The sequence below is a fragment of the Nomascus leucogenys genome, chromosome 5 (genome assembly GCF_006542625.1).
Source record: "Nomascus leucogenys isolate Asia chromosome 5, Asia_NLE_v1, whole genome shotgun sequence".
NCBI classification, from domain to species: Eukaryota; Metazoa; Chordata; class Mammalia; order Primates; family Hylobatidae; genus Nomascus; species Nomascus leucogenys.
Window position 1 is genome coordinate 124,409,961 of NC_044385.1, and position 18,239 is coordinate 124,428,199.

At 47.1% G+C, this 18,239-nt stretch overlaps 1 protein-coding gene across 2 annotated transcripts in view; it reads right to left on the minus strand.

The window, feature by feature from the left end:
* The window catches only part of STK24 (serine/threonine kinase 24), a 127,098-nt gene that overhangs the window by 22,108 nt on the left and 86,751 nt on the right, over positions 1–18,239 (minus strand). For both annotated transcript variants that reach the window (XM_003279208.3, XM_003279209.3), the window contains exon 3: positions 6,522–6,578. In XM_003279208.3, coding sequence (XP_003279256.2) covers positions 6,522–6,578 — 57 coding nt within the window. The remainder of the gene's footprint in view (positions 1–6,521; positions 6,579–18,239) is intronic.

Below are 18,239 nucleotides of genomic sequence, written 5' to 3' on the forward strand. Positions count from 1 at the left end.
CAGGATCTGTCCTAACATATGTGGCTCCCTTACCAGAAGGCTCACCCCGGTACCCAAAATCACCCAGGAAAGAAGACCTAGGAGCCAGGCGCCTCTGAGGATATCCTTGTACTACAATTTTTTAAATCTGCAGTTAAAGCTCCCCAACTTGGGGGAATGCAGCTGAAAGAGCTTAAATCCTAATAGTTTGGGATTTGTTATATAATAGACATTATATAATAAAAATAACTATTATATTATCCCTAAGGTAATAATTACCTCTGAAAGCTTTTATTCTCAGAAACTCAAAATAATTGTTCCTATTGACTCCTTTATATCCACAACTGTATAAGATGAAAGGAAGAAATGTCAGGTATCCACATCTCCATTTAAAAGGAAAGGAAAACCAGGGTCACAGGCTCACTTCAAACCAGACAGGAAGGCCCCGCTCCCTGCAGAGTGGGGCAGTCAGTCACAAACAGTAATTCCACGGACGACAGCAGCAAAGCCACCAGCGCTCCCCGGAACCACAGAAACGGAGCCAGACAGAGGGCAGACATCTAATCGACGCAGGTAGGGTTCCCCCAAATCATGGTCCCCCATTCTTGGTTTTCGGACTTGACAGTGAATGTCTTCACAGCCCACACCCACACACTTTAGCCAACAGGAAGACACAATCTGGGGCCTTTCACTTAGTTTTAAGAAGAGAAGTAAATGTGCTTTAAGCCAAAGGGGATGACAATTAGGGCACTCCTCCACGGGAAGCAGCCGACTTAGGCGTGCACATCTCTGGGACAGACGCCGACAGTCCTCCTTGCCTGTCTCAGCTCCTTCACGTCCTGTTCGACATCCAGAAGTGCTTGTGGGGTGCAGTGTGGGGGCAGCCGAGACAGCCCTTGTCACCGAAACCACAGCCTGACTCATACCTGGCCCTGCTTTCCGGCCCATGGGTGAGGTGAGCTGTGCTGCCTTGGCTCGCAGGCCTGCCCTGGTCTACACAGCAATCCCAGGATCAGGACCACTCTCAGAGGTGGCCTCTCCTCACACACTGGCCTCACTGGGACTCTGGCCTGCCTGGCAGCAGACGCACCTGGAATCCAGCCACCCTGGGCCTTCTCCACTCAGGACCCAGGTGCAGAGAATGCACTTGTCGCTTTTAGTTTGACCTCACACATATGCTCAGAGAAGGTCGAAATGCCCATCTCCATCGCCTGCCAGGAATTGTCCCAAATTCCATTTAAGATATTGTCCAAAAGTTACCTCAAGCTAAGACATTACGGCACAGACTCTGTTCCCCAGAACATAGTTTTTCCCAGTTACCTGACCAGAAGTCTTATTTACAAGAAATGCATATTGAAAGAACTATTCTAAAGAGCACAATCGGGAAAACTCTGCCTTAAGTCTGCTTTCTCCACATCTATTTTTCAGTGTTCATAGAATGTAGAAATTTTAATTTTCAAAATGAGGAACACAGACTTTTCTCATCACCTGGGTGGAAAGTGGGGAGGAAGATAGAGATGCCAGAGTGTTTGCTTTTGTTCGTAACGCTGGAGTGTGGGAGAATCCACTCAACCAGAGATCAAAGTCACGTTAGAGGCCAGGCGCGGTGGCTCATGCCTGTAATCCCAGCACTTTGGGAGGCCAAGGTGGGTGGATCACCTGAGGTCGGGAGTTCGAGACCAGCCTGGCCAACATGGTGAAACCCCATCTCTACTAAAAACACAGAAAAATTAGCCGGGCATGATGGCACATGCTTGTAATCCCAGCTACTTGGGAGGCTGAGGCAGGAGAATCACTTGAACCCAGGAGGCGGAGGTTGCAATGAGCCAAGATCGCACCACTGCACTCCAGCCTGGGTGACAGAGCAAGATTCCGTCTCAAAAAAAAAAAAAAAAAAAAAAATCACATTACAGTCGGGTCCCATCTCCCATCTCCTCCTTCACCAAGTCTGTGCCCAAGCCGACGATCAATAACCTGTGGCTAGATCTGGACTTAACCACCCCCCTTCCATTACCAAGTCTCCTGAAAGCAATGGCAGAGCAGCCTGCTGTCATTCCCAAAGGGTGCTAAGAAGAAGAGGTGAGGAACACTCATGGAAAATCCTCCCCTGGATAATTAAGGGCTGGCTCTGTGATGACTATCTGCATGGTTCTGCCCTTTTAAATCTGCCCTGAACACCATCCATCATTGACTTATATATGCCCATGGGGAACGAGGAGGAAGGGGAGAAAAAGAGATAAAACTCTCCTTACTTGGGGGGAAATCCTTCCTGTGTCAAAATCCACCATAAAGGGTATTCGCCTGCTGTCTACCCCACAGAGTGCCTCATGAGCAGCTCGGACTAGGCCAAGCTCTCCAAGTCATCAGCTGGCGTTCACCATCGTGACCATGCTCTCCATCATTCAGGCACTTGCAGACTCTTCAAATAGGACCCAGGAAAAAAACCTAGACCACATCCCACCTCTGGGTGACTTCTAACTCCCCCTCCCCGAGTCTGTCCTCCCCTGCTTTGAAGCTCTGTAATAGGGACTATCAACCAGGCACACAGCCACCACAAGAGACCACATTTCCCACTCTGAGCAGCAGCCTGTGGTCAGGTGACTAAGACCTCACCAGTGGGTCAGACAGGAGCAAACGTGCCCCATGCCCCTGCTTGGGCTTGGCCCTGAAGCACTGGCAGCGGAAGAGGACAATGGCTGAAGACCGAGGGAAGCCTGGGGCTCCAGATGGTGGAGCCACCCACCAGCACAGACCGCAACGGTACGGACCAGAGCCACTGACCCCACATGCGGGGGAGAAATACATTTCTATCTTTTGTGAGACACTGTTTTAGAGCTGCTATGACAGCAACTTGGCCTAAACATCAATGAATATGCCATCTCATTTCTTAAAACCCATGTTGTGTACTCATTTTTTAAGTGTGTCAAACATCTCTGCCTGATTAAGTGACTGGTTTATGTAGCATAGTCCCTTTGTAATTAGATTCCAAGGCTGTCCCTCGGATTCTCTGGCAACACTGGCTGATCTTTTAATCAGCTGAAACCTTCTGGTCTCAGGCCCTCTGTGGCTCATCCTCACTCCAGCTCCCCCATTCACCTCCCTCGCCTGCATTGTTTTCCTTGTAAGGAAGGAACCTTCTAACAAACGGTGTAATTGGCCGACCTCCCCACCAGAACTCCCTGAGAGGAGGACTTTCCACTGCTGTGTCCAATGGCGATAACCCCCAACAGCCAGAGCAGCCCCTGGCACGCAGAAGGCACACAAGTCTACGCCAAATGAAAAATGGTTTCCCCCGCCAGGCTACAAAGATGGACTGCATTTAAGTTAAGGTGTCTTGGACTGTGTGATACTTCTTAAGCTCTTCTAAGTCAGGGCACCCTAACAGGCAAGGCGGCTGCAACTTGAGAGATGACTGACGTAAGTAGTTTTCAAGCTATATTCCAAGAGCCTAGTGGCCTTGGGATCATAGAGACACTTAATTTCCATTGACCATTTTATTTTAAATTTTTTTAAATCAACAGACTGAGCACACACTCAAATATGTGCATTCAAAATAAAATGTGTACCTATTTTCTATTTTATATTCATGGCTCTTAATAATACTACTCTATTCTCCACCTGAGATCCCAAATTTGCATTTTTTAAAAGTTAAAAAGCACCCAGAGAGCGGAAAAGGTGGCTGCTAAGGGATGCACCCCCTGCCAGCTGAGGGATGCGTATGCCCGACAGCAGACCTGGGCTAGCCGTCCACGGGTGACGTCTCAGCAACTTGCCCAAGCAGACCTGGGCTCATCCCAGCCTTCAAGTCATGAAGCCTCTCTGCTTCGTCCTTCGTCCTGCTATGTGGGGCCCGAGATTTATGTATATGCCATGTTGTCTGCCACCCAATTTTTAACTTGGGGCAAAGTCACTTCCCCTCTCTAGGGTGCCCCAGGCATCTGTAAGTTTCCAGATGGACTTTCAGTTCCCCTCAGCTCCAGCAGACCCTTGCACCTCGAGAGGGCCCGGTGGTGTGGATGTGGGAAAGAAGCAAAGACTGCAACAGTTTCCAGCCTACCCCCAAAACACCCCTTCCCAAGAAAGTGTGGCCTCTTTGAGGGGCTGAGAGCAGGCCAACAGAAAAGGGTAAAGATGGAGAAAGACGACAACATCAGAGGTCGGTAGAGGACACCGTGGGGTCAAGGGAGGCCACAGGCTCTGAGGTGGCAGAGCAAGGGTCAAGGCCCAGCCCTATCTGCTAGCTGGGACCCCTCAACCCTGAAGGCCTCCTAGCTGGAACCCCTCACCCTTGAGGGTCTCCATTCCTGCACCAATTAAATGAGACGATTAGGGACATTCAAAAAGGAATGTCTGCCCCTTGTCACCAGCACTCCTTAAGCAGAAGTGAAAAACGGTTTGCTGGAAGTCTCACACTATCTGGGATTTTTTAAGTGGAGAGTTTTACCCTTCCTTCCAACTGTGGTATCTAAAATTTCACAGACTGCAGTTCAAAGAAATCCGATGATTATCATCAAATAAATTAAATTATTATACCATTAAAAATGGACACGCTAAAGCATTCCTGGAATTGCTCTTCTGAAGGACTTAAATGTTGGAAAAACATCCCTGTAAACAACTTCGTATATGCTACAAATGAAATTCACTTAAGATAACAGTAAATCTAATTACATAAAATGAGGTAATTTTCTACATTTCTGTAGTATTTCCCAACAGGGTGAAGAAATGAAAAGCTCTTTATGTGAACATTTATGGAAAGGAACCAAAATAAGTTGTAAAAATAATCCCGCTACATTGCTGTTTTTCCCTTTTTAATATAATTTTATACCATATTAATTTTTCTTGAAATCTCCCTTTTAATACCATTTTTATCTATTATTTTTTATGGTTTATAACAGTATTTGATTATGTAAATTGGGTATGTTAGCCTTCTGGAGATACATACAGTTTCAGAAGTTTATCTTCCCAAAACAAACTATCAATTGCTATTATTACTGTGAGAAAGAAGTTTCATCTTATTTATTTTAGAATTAAATTTTTTATAGAGATGGGATTTTGCTATGTGGCCCAGGCCAGTCCTGAACTTCTGGGCTCAAGTGATCCTCCCACCTCAGCCTCCCAAAAGTGAACAAACAGACTGTAAGCATGAGCCACTGTACCAGGCCTAAGAAGTTTCCTCTCAAAGGGGCTTTCTTTCCTTAATGAATAAAATCTGTGTAGACTACGCTAAAATAACACAGCTTCCTTCAGCTCTCCCTGCAACCGCAGTGGAAACCACAGCCCTGTCATCCTGATGACTACCTACCATCCAGGACCCAACCTCTAACACTGCAATGACAGATCTGGCCTATCTTGAAAATCACCATTCACCTAAATGCCCTGCACTTACAGAAGGGGTGGGGAAAGAGTGATCACGGTGACTTCGCTGCATAACCACAGCGGGGATGAGATAGCAAGTGCTAAACAGCTGCGTGAATTCGTCTGCATTTACTATGTTTCAAGGATGATTTCAGCTGTGCTCATGACATATGCTGCTTATCTGTCAGCACTGCATCAAAACCCAATAGGAAGCCATGTTTTACACAAGCGAATCACAGACCAGGACGGTACAGCCACCCTCCACCTGGCTTCCACTACCTTACGTGTGGACTGGAGGCCACAGAAGGCACTCGAGGGAGAGTTCAGAGGAAACATCACTGGTACGGGCCAGCCCCACCTCCACACCCTGGGAGCGCTGGCAAGCATGGAAGTGTGTGTTCCCCTTAGGCATGACCACTGCTCCCACATCCAACATCTGACCTCCATAATCACACCTTGCCCCTTACTTCCAAAATGAAAATATTACACGCTTACTTTGGAAACTAGGTTGTCATGTGAAATATGAAAGGATGAGATAACAGCCCTACAAAAGTAAATAGAGCCTGTTTCAGAAAATAAGCTACTCAACTGTTCTTAGGTGAGATAATTCCAGGCATGATCCTTCCTTGCTTCCTTCTATGAATAGATTTATTGGTTTCCCATGAAACAGAACAGCTGGTTTCAAAAGTAGACAGGTGTGAGCCACTGCGCCTGGCCTATAATCCCAGCACTTTAGGAGGCCGAGACAGGGGGATCACTTGAGGTCAGGAATTCGAGACCAGCCTGGCCAACATGGCAAAAACCTATTTCTACCCAAAAACTACAACAACAATCACAAAATTGGCCAGCTGTGGTGGCATGCACCTGTAGTCCCAGTTACTTGGGAGGCTGAGGCGCAAGAATCGCTTGTACCCAGGAGGTGGAGGTAGCAGTGAGCTGAGACTGCGCCACTGTCCTCCAGCCTGGGTAACAGGGTAAGACTCTGTCTCAAAAAAAAAAAAAAAAAAGTAAACTGTTAATTTTTAGTGATATATAAGAAGCAAAAACACATAAGGAATAGTTTCGTTCCTTTTTTAATGCAAGTTGAAAGAAAGAAAACTAAATGGATACATGCAACGGATTCTTTAAAACCCAGGTTTCCTGAGAAAAAGCTTTGATACGTATTCTGCATCCAACATAATACTTACTAGATCTAGTGCGGAGCCTCCACCAAGATATTCCATTATTATCCATAATTTTGTATCCTATAAAACAACAACAAAAAAAGAGAATCATTTTCAAAATGAATCCAGGAAAATTTTTCTTAATAATCAAAGAGTATTTTTCACAATTATATTGGAACTAGAAAGTTTGACAAACATGTACCAGCACGGGAAGTGTGTCAAAGTGAGAACTGTGCTGGGAACCCCAGACTGCAGGTACACCCCCATCATGCTCTGGGAGGGAGCCATGGGGTGTGCTCGGGGGCCCGCACCTGACTTCAGGGCTCCAGGGCGTGCGTTCCACCCACTGCCCCAGGATCTTGGCAGTTTCTTCGGACTAGGTGTTTCCATTTCTAGGCCACTTCAGTGGGGGATCCTCAGGCACAGTGAGAGCTGAGAACCTGCAGCCACTCGAGGCGGTGGTGTCACACACATTGGGAGAGCAGTGCCAAGGCAAGACCCTCTCCTCTTCCTCCCTCCTGCAGCACTGAGCCTCCCTGTGCCCCCCATCCCCCACCGTGTGTCTCCAGGTCCCTGTGAGTAGAGAGGCTGCCTAGCGTGGCCTCCGACTCACTTGTCTGTTTGGTAGAAGGGCAGCCAATTCTAGCACCTCCCAAAGCTGCCACACTCTCCCCTCAGGGAGCTTTCCAGAAAAGCAGGCCTGTCCTAACATGCATGTCTGTGTCCTCTCAAGGCCCGGGCTCTCACAGTCCCCAGCTCTGCGCCTGCCTTCCCTGTGGTCTCTCTTGAAGCTACTCAGCCCTCATGACTTGCGGAGTTCTCTTTTCAAAACCACAAATCCCAAAGTGCTACTCCCTGGAAAACAAGCCCGCAAACCTGGCCGCCCTCCTGGGGGAGGCAGGCAGTGCAGGGCACGGGGCAGCCTGGGCAGGGTCTGGATCCCGACTCCCACTTCACGACCTAGGGGCCCGGGCAGCTGTCTCCTGAGCTTCTGCACGAGGCCTTGGCCAAGAGCCTGGCCACGGCGAGCAGCCAAGAACCCACGGCTGGCACGGGACGCCACCGCCAGAGTGTAGGTTCACAGCGGGTTCACGGGGTTCAGACGTCAGCCTGCTCCGCTGCTGACTCAGGACTTGATGGTAGCTTTTGCACACATGGAGAAAAAAAAGAAACCTTTTTTGAGGCTCTTTGGTCCCTTCGGGAGAGCACTGAGTCCGGCTCTTAGAACACCCAAGGAAGACCCCTCAGCTCGCCCGTGACTCTCGGTCTCACTGTGCTGACTCCAAATGAGCTCACCCTTTGAGAACATGTCCCAACTTCCCAGGCCTTTTTGCTCTTGGAGGTTCCGCAAGTCAGGAAAATGCTTCACTTGCCTTCCCTCCCCACACCCTGTGCAAACTTTACTTTTATTATCTATTGCTCTGATTTTCATTTCAGGTTTACTTCTCTGCATTTTCCACTTAACAGCAAACTCAAGTGCCCAGGGACAGTGCTGGTGTGCTTGAGCTCAGTAAATGTTAACTGTGGACCCTGTGACCAAAGGGTTAACTCATGTTGACTCTAGGGAGGCGCTAATAGTAACATGCACCGCGTTTATAAAATACATTCCTCTCAAAATTCAAACTAAATCCTGCCATCTGGAGTTGATTCTAAGACAGCCCAAATAAACAGCCCAAGTTTTAATGTATGTTGAACGCTTTTCAAGCGTTTAAATGCCTTTGACTGCTAAGATAATAAAGACAACTTCAGTCTTGACTGGACAAGTGCGGAAGCCTCGAATGACATCCAACTCAGAGGGAGAGGCATGTCGCTCATTCAATAACCATCCAGTCACGGGCACCCGCCTTGGGGAGGCTTGGTGATCCCAGGTTCTGATTTCAGGGAAGCTTCCATCATCAAGAGTGTCCTTCAGCACACCTTCATCTCACACACACGCTCACCTGCAGGCTTCCACAATGCTTGCTCCTTCCTGGGGAATGGGCATGCCACAGTAAGCTCTTCCAGGAAAACACCAGTATCTTTCTAGATGGCACAGGAAATCTAAATCGCTTTTCCCTAAGAGAGCTGGGAACTCTGACATTTCTACTCCCACTCCCTTTTTAATAGCTGCTGTTTAACTGGTTTCACTGGCTCCCATCCCTTCTATTTTCTGGGCATTAAGTCTGCTCCCAGCAGGGAGGTAATCTCCCCCCCTCTTCTCCCAATGCAGCCAGCTGTGCAATATGACACCCTGGGAAACAATCTTTTGCTGATTTAGGGGACTGAGGGTCACCAGGCAGCTTCCTGGAGCAGCAAGGCACAAGTGACCACCCCCTCGTCCTTCTGCACTTCCAAAGCTCCGCCCTCCTCAGTTCACTGCTGCTCTCAATCTGACCACCAAGGTAGGTCACTACTTGCCAAGCAAACAAGATAACTTTCACCTGGCTACCTTCTCCTTTTAAGGAGCCCTAGCAAGACACCTCAGCCAAGTTTTCTGTGTCGCCCTGATCCTTCCCAGGATGTGCAAGCAAGAACAGAACATCCAGAAGCTCTCCACCCAGAGCAAACCCCGCCTCAGGACCAAGGCCGCTTCCTTCCTGGAGAGGAAGATGGAGAAAAAACACAGCCTTCCCGCTTCCCTCCAACTCATTCCTGGTAGCAGACGCGCTGGGTGGCAAGGCTCCCTAGACACGAGGCTCACCAGAGGGCACTCAGGAAACCAGCTCAAGTCCTTATTGAGGTCACTGCGTCTCAAATACTCAGGCTGGGCCTGTGACTCACACACCAGCACCAACAACCAGGGGGTGGGATATTGCATCAGGAAAAGCTCCACTCTGGGTGGAACCTGCTCTTCAACCTCATTGGGTGTGTCACCGCCCAGTGGGCTCACCTTGCCCGCTGCCTAGACAGAGCCGATTCATCAAGACAGGGGAACTGCAGTTGAGAAAGAGTAATTCACGCACAGCCAGCTGTGCAGGAGACCAGAGTTTTATTATTACTGAAATCAGTCTCTCCGAGCATTCAGGGAGCAGAATTTTTAAGGATAAGTTGGTGGGGTGGGGGAAGCCAGTGAGCCAGAAGTGCTGATTGGTCAGAGATGAAATCATAGGGAGTCAGAGCTGTCTTCTTGTGCTCAGTCAGTTCCTGGGTGGGGGCCACAAGATCAGATGAGCCAGTTTATTGATCTGAGTGGGGCCAGCTGATCCATCTAGTGCAGGGCCTGCAAAATCTCTCAGGCACTGATCTTAGGAGCAGTTTAGAGTGGGTCAGAATCTTGTAGCCCTAAGCTGCATGACTCCTAAGCCATAATTTCTAATCTTGTGGCAATGTTTGTCCTACAAAAGCAATCTAGTCCCCAGGCAAGAAGGAGGTCTGCTTTGGCAAAGGGCTGTTACCATCTTTGTTTAAACTATAAGTTTCTCCCAAAGTTAAGTCAGCCTATGCCCAGGAATGAACAAGGACAGCTTGGAGGTTAGAAAGATGGAGTCAGTTAAGTTCGATCTCTTTCACTGTCTCAGTCATCATTTTGCGAAGGCGGTTTCAGATGTGCAAGCATTCCAGCCGCTGGTCAGCCCGGGGAACCTGATGGAGCCCGCTGGACACGGGCAGCATCTGCACCACTGCCTGGCATTTCTGGGGCTCTCTTCCTGTGCTCTGCATGCACCAGCCACTAACGGAGGAGGACCCTAACACCCAATGCCAACCAGTAAGGATGGCAACTTTCCCCTCCTTCCCACAGAAATGGCAGGAAGTGGAAGAGGGGCAGGGACAGGAGCACATGGACACAGGGAGGGGAACATCACACACTGGGGCCTGTCGGGGGGGGGGTGGTGGGCTAGGGGAGGGAGAGCATTAGGAGAAATACCTAATGTAGATGACGGGTTGATGGGTGCAGCAAACCACCATGGCACGTCTATACCTATGTAATAAACCTGCACGTTCTGCACATGTACCCCAGAACTTAAAAGTATTAAAAAAAAAAAAAAAAGAAAAGAAAGAAAAAGAAAAAGGGGACAGAGTGAAGGCCGGGTCTCAGTCTTCCAGTGCCCACACATGTGGGTTGCACTCGCGCCAGGCCCCTGCAGCACTGCACGGGGAAGGCAGGACAACAGTCAACACGGGTGCCAGAAGAGGGCCCTGAAACATGCCTTCGTCAAGATCCCAAAGAATCGTTTCTACCAACAATCCTAAGGAAGAAACTTCAAAGGCGAACACCCAGATAAGCTTGGGAAAGCAAGAGACAGGCTTTGGGGGCTGCAGGCAAGGCTCTCCTTTACAGCCACACCAGGGGTCCTCCACCCCAGCACTGACTTTTGGGGCCACTCGGCTCTGTTGCGGGCCTCCCCATGCACTGCAGGGTGTTTAGCAGCACCCCTGGCTCTGCCCACTAGATGCCGGTGATACACCCCAGGTTCTGATAACTAAAAATGTCTCCAAACATTGTCAGTGTCCCCCAGAGGGCAAAATCACCCAACTGAGAACCCCTGAACTACACCCATGATGGACGTTGACAAATCTGACATGGTTCCTGGACCAGAAGCATTGTTCAGCCATTCTTCCTCGTCTTGGCTTACACACTGAAACTCCTGCAGCAGGAAGACCAGCTCTTACCAGGAGACATCAGGCAAGTCCTTTAAACCCTCTAAATTCTTCATCCACAACAAGATGGGAATCAGATCTGTGCTTCCAACCTCACAGTTCCAAGTGACAACTAAATGAGATCATGAGTAGGAAAGCACTTGGCAAAGTTCATGGTGCTCAACAGATGCAAAGTGCTATCAGCTTTATCAACATCATCACCCAGAAATGCCTCTGAATAACCTGGTAAAACCAAAAGGGCCCAATTAACAATTCTAAGTAGTTTCTGAGCAAAATGAAGCCTGGTACAATGATTCACGTATTCTGCACCACAGGCCTCGAGGCAGGAGCGTCTGAGTGGCAGCCTGTTCTCCGGGAAGGACCCAGCTCTGTCCTGCAGATGTGGAACCACTGTCCTCATAAAACCCTCCAAACCATGACTTCTGAGGCACTCATTCCCCAAGAAAAATAAACCAGCAGGCTTCTCAGCACAACGATGACTTTAATCGAAATAATTTCATGTTTTTTAAATGGCCTCAAATAACCTAAAGTATGAATGACCTCGTGATACAATTTTCTCATCAGGGAAATAAAAGTATTCATTTAATTAATAAATTCAGGCATCGAAATTTAAAAGGTGCCAAAGTATATACAGTGAGAAGTCTCCCACCCACCCTGGGCCCCCATTACCCAGCAAACTAACCCTCCCTGCCCCAGCAAGTCATCACGACATCTAATGTAACCTCAGAGAAAAATAGTTTTGCACATACGAGCAAATGCCTACAAAACCTTACCCCCCTTTTACCCAAACGGCGGCATTCTACACACACTGTTGTTTACCTTGCTTTTTACCTAAAGTTTCTTAAAGAGCAGTCCATATGTAATGGACTTCCTCATTTTTTTAACCACAATTAGCCCATGCCTTATTGAGCTCACATTGTTTCCATTTTTCGCTCTGACGGCCCAGGTGTCAAGGAAGAGCTGTACATTTGTCAGTTCTGCTGGGTCCTGGAAGCAGACCTGCTGGGTGAAGGGACTCCATCTGAATTTTTAACAGATACTGACAAATGACCCTCCAAAGAGGCTGTCCCATATATGGCCTCAGCAGTGTCAGAGGGTGCTAATTTCCCCCTTTCCCATGCCACAGTGTCATCAAGTTTTTTTTATTATTATTTTTTTTTTGGCATTTTTATGGGCTGAATTGTGCTTCCCTCTCCCACACACCCACGATTCACATGTTGGAGTCCCAATTCCCAACGCTGCAGAATGTGACTCTTTAAAGAGGTGACTGAGTTGCAATAAGCTCATTAGGGTGGGCCCTGATCCAATACGGTCGGTGTCATAAAAAGAGATGAGGACACACACACACACACACACACACACACACACACACACAAAGACCACATGAACACAAAGGGAGAAGATGGTCATCCACGAGCCAAGGCGAGAGGCCTCCCAAGAAACCATCCTACCAACACCTTTCCAGGTTTGTTAGCAAATGAGTTCCTGTTGAAGCCTCCCAGTCTGCGCTACTTTGTTCTGGCAGCCCCAGCAAACTAAGCCAGTTATTCATTCATACACAAAGGATGCTTCAGGGGAGTTTTATTTATCTTTCTCCTATTGTAAGGCTGAACATCTTTATATATTGAAGAGTCATGCATATTTTCTTTCCTGTGAGCTGTGTGTGTATGTACATATATATATATATATATATATATATATATCTCCTTTGTCCATTTTTCTATTGGGTTACTGAACTTTTTTTAAAAGTAGGAGTTTTTAACATATTGGGAAAATTCACCTTCTGTAATAGGAGCTGCAAACACTAGCTTTTGCTACTGGTAGTTTTTGCTTACAGAAATTAATTTAATATAGACATACTATCAATAACCATAGCACTTCCAAGCAAACTTGCCCCGAAATATTTGGAAGTGCCTCCTAAGAACCCGGAAACCAGGGCCCCCACATTAACAACTCTCACAGGAGCTTGGCAGAGGTCACACGAACCCACCAAGGTTTAAAAAAAAAAAAAGACAAACGAGAAAGGGCAGATGCCACACAGCTAACAGTGAAGATTTTAAAACAGGAATTCGAAACTGCAGCTCTGCTCTGCACCTGAAATGCCCTCGGCAGCCTCCACATTTCACCAGCTGTAACCAAAGGCCAAGACCAAGAGGAATAAACAATGCAGCGGGCTTTATTAAAATCACACAGGGTCACAGACTTCCTTAAGAGTGTGAGTTTTTGTAAAAGGTACCTTTCTGCGCAGATGACACGTGTGGCCTCAAAGCCTGGTTTGCATCCTGCTTCCACCCAGGCCAGCTCTGATGGCAACTGCAAGGCCTCGCCTATGAGCCTGCACTTCCCACTTGCCCCCGGGACTAATGTGCACGCTCCTCAGAGGGGCTTCGAAGATGATGAAGTGAAGCCGTGTACACAGCAAGACTCATCAACTTGAACCACTGTCATTGTGTTAACTCCACAGTGTCCTCTGTCTGAACTGTGGGCTTGCAAACCCCAGAGAAATCCAAGCCTGTTGCCCATTTTACCTTCAGAGCAGCCCCTGACCATCTTCAAAGTGCAGGAACCATTCCTGAGCTCGAAAAGCTTATCTGGTTGTTCCTCAGGCTCACAGACGCTAGGATTTCTTAACTGATTTATCTAACACGTAACATACCTACTAGGTACCCAGGGTGGCTGACGAGGAACGCAGAGTGAGTAACACCCTGGCTCTGGCTTCCAGGAACTTCTAATAACAGAAAAGTGGGCAAATAATTAGCATCAGCCAGCCAGTGGCAGATGCCACAAAAGACAGGGAACGCCTGATTGCTCACAAAGGTCCGTCTGACCTCCAGGAGGGAGGCGGCACCTGAGCTGCTCCCTGAAGGGCTGGGACCTGCCAGCCTGGAGCAGGGGGTGTGTTTCTCACAGGCTCAGGTGGAGAAGACCAGCAGAAGGTGAGGAAAAATCCTGCTCGCGAGGGCTGCTGGGAATGAGAGGGACACCCTTGACGCCAGCTGATTGTGTTCAAAGTTAATTTAATAAGCAATGGGAAGTCACCGAAACTTCTGCTAATAGAACAAACGACCAGCCACTGCCTACAACAACAAATACATGAGGAGAAAAGGAAAGTGAGAGTGAGGAGAAAAGCAAAGTAAGAGTGAGGAGAAAAGGAAAGTAAGAGCAATGAGAAAATCAAAGCAGAAGGTCAGGGAAAGGCCCAGAACGGTTCTAGAAGTGGCACTGACGAGCACCCACAGTGGACGGGCATGGAAAGAAGAGAAGCCGGAAGCAAAGATGGCGCCCTCCTCTGCACCCAAGACAGCCAGCTCTGCCAGGACAAACAGCAACAGTGGGTAGGCAGGGGAGGGAGTGGAGATGGGTGCCTGCATTTCTGTGACATTGAGGAAACATTCTGGTGGGATATTCAGCAAGCCAGCTGCTTCCTTTGCTGGCTCCTGTGTGCACAGATATAAACCTTTTTCTCTCATTAATATGTCTCTTATCAGCTTAATCTGCAGGCCCCAAATGCTGAACCTAACATAAAGAGAGTTTTTCCTTCCTGACAAGTGAACTATTGCCAAATTTTTAACTCAAAGGGCACGTTGATCACATGCAAGCCACCCTAGGTAAATAAAGTCCAACCCTATCATTTATTATCTTTAGTTAGTAAGAGGACCCTACAGTCACCGGAGAACATTACATCCTGTGGGTCACTCTTCCCATGTACTACCCTAGTTCCAAACTGCATTTTGAACTCTTACATTATCTCAGCAACACAATTAAAGGGGTGGGGGCAGGACATACAATGCTGAGTTGGACTAACGTCCAGGGTCAAAGCTTCCACACAATGAATGTGGAGTAAAGGCTCCGGCCTTCCATTCTCCCAGGTGATCATTATTAGAAAAGAACCAGGCAGCAGTGACAGCTTCCGGTGTTGGAGAAAACCCGGATTGGACAATGTGGAAGGAAGGCCTATCCTCCCTGGTGTTCGCAAACAAGCACGTGCAACTTAGGCACACAGCAGCTGAACGTCTCCAACCCACTCCCATAGGGAAGGCAGCCTACATTAAAAAAAAGAAAAACAGAACACCAGAGTTTCTGTAGCAAATCATGTCACTGCTGATTGCCTACTAACCTGAGGAAGCTTCCCACAGTGAAGGCAAGGCTGGATGAAGAATGAGAAGTGTTCTCTGGAGAAAAAGAGAGAGAGCTGCAAAGATGCACGGGGACCAGCCCAGCACAGAAAGCCAGGGAGCTGCCTGGCTAGGGTGGAGAGGGAAGCACTGGTCCTCCTTCCCTTTCAGACTCCAGGCACTGCGCAGGGTGCCTGGCGTACATCCGGTCACCAGTCCTCACCACGCTCCCATGAGCCAGGGGTACAGCTGGCCCCCTTACAGAAGAATGCAGGAGTACACTGGACCTGCATCCCTTCTCACCTCTCTGTGAGCACTGCCTTCTCTGCTGACCCTAAACTAATGTCCAAGTTCCCAACAGGTGGCTTAGTCACTATTTTTAGGGATGAGCATGGGGTAGGGGGAGATCACTACTGATTAGGAAAGGAGCGGGGAGGGAGACCCCAGGCTTCCCTCTTCCAGAGGGCCCCAAATGCAGGAAGAAGTGCTTCAAAGCAAGGAACGTTTTCTTGTGCTGGCAACAAACGTTAACTGGGAGAAAGGCCACTGTAACATCAACATCAACTTAAACATAGGGGTGCACAATAAAACCACAATAAAACCTGACATAACACAAATAACAAAACGAAGCAACTGAAAATTACTGGATCACATCCTCACATCAAAGAAAAAAATCAAAACCATCACTACAAGTTAGCTACAAATAATACTGGAAACACTGCAACACCAAAAGCTATACAATCCAGCCAAAGATTTATTTCGAGAAAACCCACAGCATTACAAACATTCATTACTAGGCCAAAAAAATACTAAGTGTTCAATCCAAAAGTCTAAGAAGGAAAGCAAAGAACAGAATAAAGATACATGCATAATCAAAAATATTGGGATGAGAAATGAATCCAATCATTTTTAAAATAGATAGCCTCCAATTACTATAACCAAGGAAAAAATAGATAACATATCCATTTGCAATAGAGCAATAAAAGGAGAAAATCTTTAGACAGGAAAAAATTTTTAATGCAAATAAAATACATGGCAAAATTTTATAATAGTAAATTTGAACATACATAATTAGACAATTTCAATAATGTATTAATAAAATTTACTCAAGAATAAAAACTATAGGCAGAAAAGGATGGGTGAAGAAATAGATCAATTCACCTCCTTTAAAGTGTGTGTGTGTGTGTGTGTGTATGTGTAAACAAATCAACAGATCGCAAGAGGTGCAAATCGTTTTGCCCTTGAATAATTCCAAAACGTGAAGGAACTGGTAATTTTAGCAACTCCTTCAGGGCACAGTACTTTTTTTTTTTTTTTTTTTTTTTGAGACGGAGTCTCGCTCTGTCACCCAGGCTGGAGTGCAGTGGCGCAATCTCGGCTCACTGAAAGCTCCGCCTCCCGGGTTCATGCCATTCTCCTGCCTCAGCCTCTCAGAGTAGCTGGGACTACAGGCGCCCGCCACCACGCCCGGCTAATTTTTTTGTATTTTTAGTAGAGACGGGGTTTCACCGTGGTCTCGATGTCCTGACCTCGTGATCCGCCCGCCTCAGCCTCCCAAAGTGCTGGGATTACAAGCGTGAGCCACCGCGCCCGGCCCAGGGCACAGTTATTTTTTAAGGGCATCACAACATAATGCCAAAATCAAGGACGAAGAGGAGGAGGAAGAGGTTCCTATTAAGGAAGGATGAGAACTCCTAGGAAGAGGGAGGGTGCAGTTCTATGTGTGAGGAGCAAAGCCCTTTGTGCGATAGGAAGCTGTAGTCTAGTGAGAGGGGCTGACCCAAAGAGGGCCCTTTCTAGGGGAGGAAAAAAAGGGCGCTTTTGGAAATGAGTATGTGATATATGAGAGTCTCTGGGTATTTAAATCTTTTTCAGCTCTTTTTCTCGAATACCACCGGCCCACCCCTAGCAATCCTCAGGATTCGCTCCGCACAGCCCACCCCCTACGTGGGCAGGATGCAGGATTTTCAAGAGGCTTGAGCTAGAAAAGCAACATTCTCCTTCACACGGGGTGGCCACAGGCTTCCTTAGGAAGAAAACAGCCCCAGAATTTCTGTCTGTTTCTCCCTGGTCGAGAAGGGAGGATCCATACCACCATCTTATATTAGTACCATGGGGCAGCAACTCATAACTGTACTAAATATCTTCATGAAGAGAACTCTACTGGATTCTCCCAATCATCCGGTCCCCTTAGGTAATCAGCCTTTTCCCATTTTACAGATTAAGATGCCTGGTCACATGGCAAGGAAAGAGAGAAACTGGGACTCAAATCCAGATTTCTTGACATTCCATCAGATGCCTAAATAAGAACCACAAGGAAAAAAAAAATTCACAGACTATTAATTTCTAAAGGATTCCAGTAAGAAAAATACTTTCTGACTGTTCTTAACATTTAATTTTTAAATGATTTCCTTTTAGAAGCCAATGAACTCTAATCGGACTGTCCAAAAAGTACATCAATTTATGAAAACAATTGCCTGTAATTCGAAAGATTTACATGCCTCATTCCATCGTGCCAGGTTTAAGAACTCCTGATCCACTTTAATAAACTGGAAAGAACACTGGGCATTCCCTAAAACATTCTTCTTGGGATTTATGTCACAGACCATCTCTTTTGGAAACGGCTGTGTGCGTGTGTGCGCGCCCAGTATGTACAGAGATGTTCCTCTTTTCCATAAACACAAATTTGACACATTAAATCTGCTAATGGGAAGTTTCTGTGCTTAAATTCTAGCACATACTAAGAGGAATAAAAACATTCTGCTTAAACTTAAGGATGCTTACAAAGCAATCAGGGAAATACAACTACAAATAACCTAAATCTGAGGGGAAAGAAAAGAAGCAACAAAGAGAAGCAGGAAAAAGTACCCTGGGAGGCAAGAGAGAGATTTTTTCTTTCCTCCCCATCCATCTTCATTAAAGAGCAAACATCACAGCCAATGATCATCAACCTGCTAAGTCAGATAAGTTCCATGCCATAATCTTGCTATGAAGCTAGTAACGTGTTCTTTCTGCAAAAGTGGAGTATTTCTAATAATTACAATATTGT